The sequence below is a fragment of the Pistacia vera genome, unplaced genomic scaffold (genome assembly GCF_008641045.1).
Source record: "Pistacia vera cultivar Batoury unplaced genomic scaffold, PisVer_v2 Contig111, whole genome shotgun sequence".
In the NCBI taxonomy this organism is placed as follows: Eukaryota; Viridiplantae; Streptophyta; class Magnoliopsida; order Sapindales; family Anacardiaceae; genus Pistacia; species Pistacia vera.
Window position 1 is genome coordinate 1 of NW_022195149.1, and position 9,645 is coordinate 9,645.

The following is a 9,645-nucleotide window of genomic DNA, read 5'->3' on the forward strand; positions in this document are numbered from 1 at the left end:
TGGGTGTTTTTAAGGAAGGTGTAGGTGATTTCGTTTATTACAAGGCTCACTATGTACGACTTACTTCGCCGACAGAACCCCTTCAATTAACTCCTTCACACATCATCTCTCTATATCTTCATCATCTCTGAGCCATTCTGTACTTCATTCATCATCTGCGTATCTTTCTGAGCCCTCTTGTATTCGTACTTTGTTTTCTCTCTCTCTCTCTCTTCAAAATGGTGCAATCAAAGAAGTTTAGAGGTGTCAGGCAGCGTCACTGGGGTTCCTGGGTTTCTGAGATTCGCCACCCACTATTGTAAGCTCCATCAACTGCATCTACATTGCTCTATAAACTTATAAATTATTCTTGTTCGTTCAAAGCATGTTATCCTTTTAGTTCAATTTTTTTAGTTTTTGTTTGTTGTTGCACTCGTATTTTACAGGAAAAGAAGGGTGTGGCTGGGCACATTCGAAACAGCCGAAGAAGCTGCTAGAGCCTACGATCAAGCTGCAATCTTAATGAGTGGACGAAATGCGAAAACGAATTTCCCAGTAACACAAACTCCAACCGGAGACCCTAAACCTAGTCAAAGTTCGACCTCGGCACCTCCAAATGATTTATCAGAACTTCTGCACGCCAAGCTTCGGAAATGTAGCAAGGCACCATCACCTTCTATGACTTGTTTGAGGCTTGACACAGAGAACTCTCACATTGGAGTATGGCAAAAGAGGGCAGGTCAACGCTCTGACTCGAATTGGGTCATGACTGTCCAGCTTGGGAAGAATAATGCAGATGATGTTTCAGGAAACGTATTGCCTTTGGGCGCTCAGTCCGAAGAGATAACAGGGCCCGAACTCAAGGCAGAGATGGATGAAGAGGAAAGAATCGCACTGCAAATGATAGAGGAGCTTCTTAATCGGAATTGTCCTAGCCCTTCATTTGGGGTGGAGGACGGTGGAATTTATATCTAGTACTTTCATGGTGTGATGAGAAAATAAAGTACTGTATAGGGCTGCATGTGACTTTCTATATTTTAATACGTTTGTATTTAGTATTTAAGTATACGGTATGTATACAGTGAGCGAAAGAAAATGATTTGGGGGTATATGTGTTGGGATAAATATTATATATAGAAATAAGAATATCAGTACGCAAGTATGGAACATAGGGTTAGATAACATAATATTGGCGGTGTGACACAAAAATAATGGAAATTGTGGATAACTGTTTCTATGCATAAATAAATACGCGAGTTGTTTGTATTATACAGTTTTAATTTCTTTGGGTGCTTCGTGAGTATTCAATTATTCTGAGTTACAAATTAGCTAGCTAATTGATCCACTCAAGGGTTGCTTTTTAGTAATTTTAATGGATCTCCAATTAGTATTAGTTAGCGCATTCACAATGGACATTTTCGTTTCTTCTATGTTTCTTTCGTGGCTATCAGCAGATCGTGGAAGAAGATGATTTGTGAAGTTCTGGTTCCAGGTTTTTTTTTTTTTTTTTTTTTTTTAATAAAACTTTGCAATTCCAGTATTCCCAGCCCGTGCGTACTATTAGATCAAATTTGTATATGAGAGTCAATTATTCTCTTTTTATACACCTTAACTGGAAGGTATTATAAATCAATTAACGTTCATAGAAATAAGTTAATAGAGTTTGTGAGAGTTTGCTTTTTAACTCCTCATAAGTCAACATTTTTAAGTTAATCTTGATGCATAATGATACTTTATTTGTGAGTTAATCCAATATTCTTATTAAGTTTAATGGAAAGAAGTTAATTAGGGGCATGCAATTATTATATTAACTATGTTATGTATTATGGAAAGAGTTAGCTAGAGGTAGATGGAAGTAAGAAAATTATGTAGACAAGAGAGGCAGGCAATTAATTGGTAGTGGTTCTTGTTTGAGGCGGGCAGTCCTGTCTTCTTCAATAGAAAGACTGATAATGTGAAAGAATTGATTAATGGTATATAGGGTTTGTGATGGCCGATGGGAAAACTTTGTAATAGTCTTGTCAATCATTCTCAGGTAGATACCGTAATTTGAAAATTATACCGACTAAAACATGTATCGTCCATCTCTCAGTTTTAATTTAACATCACAGTCTTGACTACGCACATTGTATTATTATTAATTAATTCAATGGACGCTAAAGTCCCATATACTTAACCACTGCCTTTTTATTATCAACCTAACTATTGAACGAAATGGAAGCAACAACGAAACCAATATAACAATAAAATAAATTATAGACAATAAATAAAAAGAAAATAACATACGCGATTTATCTTGATTCACCTAATATGAGTTACGTCTAGTTGAGTCAATATTATTGCAATATTTCCTCACCTCTCTCGTTTACAATGAATGAATTGCCCTATAATTGTTATCACACTCAGAACAAGAGAAAAATTTGTTTATATACTAGGTTTAAAGTGTCAAAACCTGGTTTTACAAGGATTTATATTCCTAAGTTTAAACTCAATAAAGAATTAATGACTTAAGGAAATCCTATAGTGGTTATACATGAAAAAGACACAAACTGCCTACGAACCTGGGGGCGCTGCCCCATTACCCCCGCCCGCTGATCAGACAGCAACACTCCTGAATGCGCTTGCATAACCTATTAATGCGAAGTAGTCAACAACTCCAACAACTATTATATCATAGTTTATTATTTTAAAACATTATAAGTTTTTGTATGTTGTCATGAGGCTTTAAGACAATTTTTTATCGGATAATGTTATTTGTACAAACTGGCGTGATATATCACAAAGCATACTATATGACATTAAGACTCACATAACTTAATATCACATTAATGTTATGTTGACTTTCATGTCACATGACACTCAATGTAATATTATTTTGTACAACAGTAATACTACGTTTACCGAGTAAATTACCGATTTCATATACCGATGCAGTTAAAATTTGAGATTTTGATAATTGGGCAAGTACATCGGTATGTGAAAATCGATAATTTACTCGGTAAACGTAGTATTACTGTTTGTACAAACTCTTTTTGTGTAAAAAGTTCGTACAAATAGCTTTATCATTTTGTAAATGAGTCCATATTATGCATACGATGAGCATTAATTACAATAATTTATTCTCAGCCAGTATTTTGTCTTGTAGGGTTAAAATACCAAAGACAAAGGAGATAACGTGGCTCATTATTCTTCATATAATATACTTTTGAGATCATTATGTCACACTTTAAGATAGACACCTTCCTCATAATACAAATATAAATGGCCTTAACCCTAATTTTAATCTTGAGGAACCCACTTCAAATTTAGTACGTGAAATTCTTAAAATTGAAATTTAGTGATTGGATGATAAATTGTTAGATAGGGTTGAAGCTTCAAGCCTCCAACTGCCTTACTGTAGCAATAAATAGAGAAAGGAAGAGCGCCACATGTTAGTTGAGGTTATGGGATTAGCAAATATCTAGCTAGCATGCATGAATATGAATAGTTCCTTTACCTTTATAATTAATTAATTAATTATCCGATTAATTAATAGTTATTGGTAATAATGGGGTTTAATTACTTAATGCATTAATTTCAGCATGCATTAGAATTGGAGAAGACTTTGGGATCAATATGAGAGATTTTAGTCAGAACAGTAGTTGGTTAATCATAAATTTAGCCATTTGGATCCACCCATGTCAACATCTTATACCGCTGTCTTACCAAACATATCTAATCTTTTTTTCTCTAATTAATACAACTAAGATTTTTTTTTTTTTTTTTTGGATTATTAATACATTATCTGTAACAAATTAATGGTTCCGTTATAATGTATAAATATTTTAATGTAACTCAAACTTAATTCTCCTTGATAATTTTCTTCTCGAAGAGATTTTGTACGAACAAGCGTACGTGTGGTTGATTATTTGCCAGCAGGTGAATAATATTTGAATATTTAAAGAAATTAAATATTCTCCAGAATTAGGACATTGTATTTACTAGTGGGGAGGCATGGTCCAAAGCAAAGCAGTGTAATGTCCACATAGGCACAAATTTCAGCTATAAATTTTTTAGATTTTGGACCACGTTGTGGTAATTTAGGCATTTATATTAAATTTATATATATGTCGTTGTTATTATTTTAGGCCAGTTTGATGATTTGATTGGAGTTAGAGGACCACAGGTTGTCATAACCTATTACATCTAAAACCCAAATGTTATGTCCCTTAGGGGCAGGGGCATTACATAAAATAAATTAATAGCTGTACAGTAGTCACCTTTAACATCACTTATCCTTGGATCATACTGATGAAATGCATGTCCAGTCATCCAAACTGGACCCATAAAAAGCGATCCTAGTAGCCACTGTCCCAGCCCAACTTTCGGAGATCGGGCTCGCTCTTTGTTGGGTCGTTAAAGATCTGATGGGCTGGGCAGTAGAATATGAATTTAAAATATGTCAAGAATGGCAATCCTATTAAATGGACTGGACTGTGGTGCAAATATCTTGACGTTGCCACAAACTTAAGAAATGGTGACATCGTATGTGTTGCCGGTGGACAGGGACCACGTTCCAAGCAGGCCCAGGGCCTGGGCCCGTTTGGGACTGGTCTCAAATGGGATCAGTCACTCATGGGTTGGGACCGGCTCCAGGCCCATGAGAAAAATTAAGACCAGACCAGACCTTAGGCCTGATAGGGATTGGTCCTATGGGCTCAAGACCGATCCTAGGACCAGTCCAATGGGGCTTGGATAATTATTTTTCCCCCCTCAATTTTTTTACATTTGAGAACAAAATGAAATTTTTATGGGGGGTTTTTAGTATTTTTTAGGGGTTAAATTTATAAATTTTTTAGATCTAGAAGATTTTTTTTTTATAAATTTTGTAAAATGTTATTTTAGCCCTCTTAATTATATTATTTTCAAATTAATAGGGCGTTTTTAGTAATTTGGCAGGGGGACTATATTGAAAAAAATACAATTTTTTTGGGCCCAGGCCTGGGACCGATCCCAGGCCCGGCTTGGAAGAGGGCCTAATAGAGGGCCCGGGCCTCCTCCTTAGGCCTGGTCTAGGTCCGATCCTAGGACCGGTGTTTTCTAACTGGGCTTTTAGGCCCGATCCCGAATGCCTAGTCTATGTGTGGCAGATATTTTAAAGTTTTCAGAGTTATTTATGTGTGGACAGAAGTTTTATGGTTGTATACCTGTGTATTATTATATTTTACATTTTTTTATTATAATTAATAATAATTTAAGACACCGGGGCGTCCCAAATTAGGATGTGGGATTGTAGTGTGATCATTATATTATTATTTGTAAGGTTATAATTTTTGAGGTGTTCGAGGGTGAATGAAGCAATTAAGCGAAGAAACAAGGTGGAAGCTTATGGTATGGGAATCAATTAAATTATGTTATGATGAAAACAAAAATTTAATAATTTTGAAAATACAATTAATTAAGTAAACTCACATGGAAAGAAAGGCACCCCCAAACAGGATTATGCCAATGTTTTTTTTTTTTTAATTCACTTGCCCACCCTCCTTAAGAATTAGAAACACTGATTTAAAAAAAAATTATAAAATTAACCACACTTGTCCGGATAATTGGATCCAATGGTTTCAACTCTCAACTTTCTTCTCTTGAAACATCTTATCCTGAATATCCTTTCAGACCCATTGTTAATTTTTAGTGAACTTAAAAATTTCCAAACTAATATATATATATATATATATATATAGCTGAATACCCATGCAGATTGTTCGTTATGTGGCACATTTTAAAACTCATAGAATTGCTCTATTTTGACACATAGGATTTGTGGTTATTATGTGGTTGAATTTTATTAGTGGTGTTGTAGAGAAATATTAATTGCTAAATTGGTATTCCAAATCCGAAAGTAAAAGCATACCTACTTGAGTGACACGTATGATACTTTTTTCTTTTCTTTTCTTTTTTCCTTTTAGCTCTAAAATTGGTTTATTTTGGAGCTCTAGAATTGCTCTCTTTTGCCACGTTGGATGTGTGGTTTAATTAGGGGCGGATCCAACCCCTTTGAGGGTAGGCATTATTAATATATAGACTTACAAAAATTGCTATTAATATATATACCCATGTCCACTCTCGGATTTTAAAAAAATGAGAATTATTATACATATATCTAAGCCCATAAAAAACTTGTTATTAATATATATATTTCAAGCTCACATCATATTAAAAGTTTAAAATTCTTTCTACTCTTCTTCCGGCTCCACCTGCTTTTTATAATTTTATCCCCAAAATTATTTACTCTCTCATTCTCTTCCTCATGCTATTCAATCTTAAAACTTTTAAAGACCAAAATTATTGAAACTTTTACTACTCAAAATGTCACAATTAGCTTTGTTTTCTATTTTATCTATTTTATATGTGTATTACTCATTTCAATTTAGTTTATTTTAGGGTTGAATAATGCTTTTTTTTTTTTTTTTAAGGTTTTTTATTCTAATTTGAGGGGAAAAGACATAGATCTTGTGAGTTTATTTTGTGTTTTGTATTTAAGGATGAACTTGTTTTCCCAAATTAAAACCTTAATTATATTTTAAAAGACGTTATTCTTCACCCTTTACCCACTACTTTCCTACATTTCAAATGTCACCATTCTGCTACTCAAAATAAATAAAGAAATTTGAGTTACTATTTATGTTTATATCAAAAAAATTCCCTTTTTTTTATTATTTCATATTAAAAGTCAACGTAATGTTAACTTAATTTAAGTTTTGGTTGACTTTAGCTTAAGTTAGGTCTGGTTAAAGTCATGAAAATTTATATTATAATTTTGAAAGCCAAAAATTTAAAAAAAAAAAGTTAAAAATTAAATGAAGGTTTTGCTCAAGGTTTACTTAACACATTTACTCAAAATTTTGCTTCTCATGAATTTATTTAAGTAGGAAAGTATTGTGTTATTACATTCTTTTCTCTCAAGTTCTTGATATTGTATTATTTTCTTTGCTTAAGGTTTGGTGATTTTTTAAAGTTTTTATTAGTTGTTTAGCAAATAATGACGGAGCCGCGGAGGCCTCCCTTAAAAAAAAACAATAACACTACGGACACCGAAATATTAGCACCGAATTTCTGTACCGGCCGATGTGTAACGCGTTTCTCCATTTCTTTATAATTTTTTCCTAGTGAACGGCTATCCATCAAATTTGGACGGCCGTTCACTCACATGGATGCCCATCCATGTTATATGGACAGGCATCCATATGCGAGGGGCCGTCCCTATTAAAATAAAATAAAAAAATTTGTAAAAGCTTTGGGACGGCCGTCCATCCATTATGGACGGCCGTCCATGTTATATGGACGGGCGTCCATATGCAAGGGACGGCCGTCCATATAATATGGACGCCCGTCCCTATTAAAATAAAATAAAAAAATTTGTAAAAGCTTAGGGACGGCCGTCCATCCATTATGGACGGCCGTCCATTTTTGGACGGGCGTCCACAAATAATGGACGCCCGTCCTTCACCCAAATATGAAAAAAAAAANGCGGCTACCTGTCAGGTAAGCCAATTCAGCTTCTGACCATAAAAGTGGGGATTCCACAGCTAATTGGCCTCTCCCTCGTTGTCGATCAAGCTCTCTGATATATGGATACCAGAATGACTTTTTCCCTTGCTTCTTCTCATACATTAGATACAAAGCTAAGCATGCCAGCTCCGATAACTTATTAGTAGTCAATAGCTCCGCTGCATGAAAACCAAGCCGACAAAAGAAATTACACTCTTGAATCAAGTCTTACTATTCCTATCAATTTGAAGCTTATGAAGATTGTCATCATACTAGCTTTACAGCCATGTCTGGCAAATTAGTTCTAACATTGGTACGCCCAATATTACTGTAATATACAAAATCTGAACTTGCATTCTCCCAACTAATCAGTAAACTGTGTCCTTCTCTCACTACAATTTTTCAGTTCATCTAAAGCAAATGCATTGCATTTAACACCAAGAAATCATTTAATGACAACTAGCATATATATATATATGTTGTACTATTGGGCCAATATTAACATAAACAACAAACCTTACCAATGGTCTCATTCCCCAACACTCTCTCAAGCGTCACAACCAACGAATTGGGCACGGAGAACGCCACGTCACCGGCCTACTTCAAGAAAAAAAAAGAATCACAGAACTGGAACTCAAATAACCGAAACCTATAAAAATCAAAAATCAACAGAATCAGACCTGAAGATCTTCGCTGGCGGCAACATAATGTATAGGCCTGTGTTTGTCATCATGCGAAGGCTTTTCTTTAAGAACAACTTTACAAGGAGGCAATCCATTCTTGTGCATCCAAGATTTCAAGTCACCAGACACCTCGTCTTTCTTGCTGACAACTTCGTGCGAGCCGGCCACCAAGGTATCGGAGCTAGAAACACGAAAGGAAGATGAGTTTCTCCGGCGAATCAAGCGAAAGCAAGAGGCGAAATTAGGATTCTTGTGGAGGGAGAGTGAGACAGTGGTGGATGGAATTGAGAGAGGATGAGGTGTTGACCGAATGGGAGGTGAAATATATCTATTGCATAAATAAGACGAAGAAGAAGAATAAAGTTCCATGAGAAGAGAAAGAATTGAGAATTAGGGTTAAGATTAGTGAAGATTGAAGAGAAATGGATATTTTGATTTGGTTGAATTTTGGGTTGGTTTATATATCTGGAAGGGGATAGGAGAAATTGGATTGATGGGGAAATGGTAATTGAGGTTGTGTAATTGGATTGGAGGGAAACAAAAATCTTTTGTGAACAAGTCGAAGGATAGGACATTCTTCCTGTGGTCTTTACTCTTTAGAATTTTTTATGAATTTTGAGCATGTTTAGTCGATTATTTGAAAAATGATATTATCAAAAACTACTTTGAGTTGAATTAAATAGAATAGGAGTAGATTTTGAGAATATGTTTAATATAATATATGAAAATTATATCATAATTTCATAAATATTGAAAAATTATTTGGTAAAAATATTTGGTAAAAATATTTTCTGAAAATATTTAAATTATTTTTTAACCTTTTACATTTGTTAATTTAGCTAAACACCCTTCACAATAAAAGTTTAACAAATAAAAAAAAAATACCAACAACCCACCCAAGCCACTACCGTCGGACAACATCCAATAGTTGTCGGAACAACGCATGATCGGCTGAATCTAGTTGATTGTGCACCGATCTGACCTTTTTTGACCAGATCTATGGCCATAATCTAGCTGTCGTTAACAGCCAAAATATGATTGTCAATGATGGCCAAAATTTAGCCGTCATTAACTGTTGGATCTAGCAAAAAATAGCCAGACTGGGGCAAACGACCTTTATCAGTTGTTGGCAGGCGGTGGTGGCTTTGGGTGGATTAATTTTTAGATTGGGAGGAGTGAAAGGTAATTGTTTTTAGTTGAATAGAGTTAGAAAAATGTTTTGAGTTTAATATAATAGGATAATGGAAAACAAGTCTCCCTCTTTTTATTTTCAATAAAAAAAATATTGTTTGATACGGATTTATTTTTAGAATAATTATCCCAATAAGTAAACAAATTCAAATAGATTAACAGAAAAATGATTCAAAAGAGTAAAACAAAAAGAAGTAATATTAATTTTCTGTAATTCAAAATAAATGAGATTAAAGGATTCATGGTAGGTTGCTAATAATCAGGG

The 9,645-nt window shown here is 34.4% G+C and overlaps 2 protein-coding genes across 2 annotated transcripts; one reads left to right on the forward strand and one right to left on the reverse strand.

The window, feature by feature from the left end:
- Window positions 1-169: 169 nt before the first annotated feature.
- On the forward strand, window positions 170-1,125 carry LOC116140803 (ethylene-responsive transcription factor WIN1-like). Its single transcript, XM_031426383.1, has 2 exons — window positions 170-298; window positions 426-1,125. Exons 1-2 carry the CDS (start codon window positions 219-221, stop codon window positions 952-954), a joined length of 609 nt encoding a protein of 202 aa, XP_031282243.1. The 5' UTR covers window positions 170-218; the 3' UTR covers window positions 955-1,125.
- Window positions 1,126-7,461: 6,336 nt separating this feature from the next.
- Window positions 7,462-8,768, reverse strand: LOC116140727. The gene is made up of 3 exons (XM_031426316.1): window positions 8,187-8,768; window positions 8,028-8,103; window positions 7,462-7,685 (listed from the first exon to the last, which is right to left on the reverse strand). Exons 1-3 carry the CDS (start codon window positions 8,556-8,558, stop codon window positions 7,462-7,464), a joined length of 672 nt encoding a protein of 223 aa, XP_031282176.1. The 5' UTR covers window positions 8,559-8,768.
- Window positions 8,769-9,645: the final 877 nt, after the last annotated feature.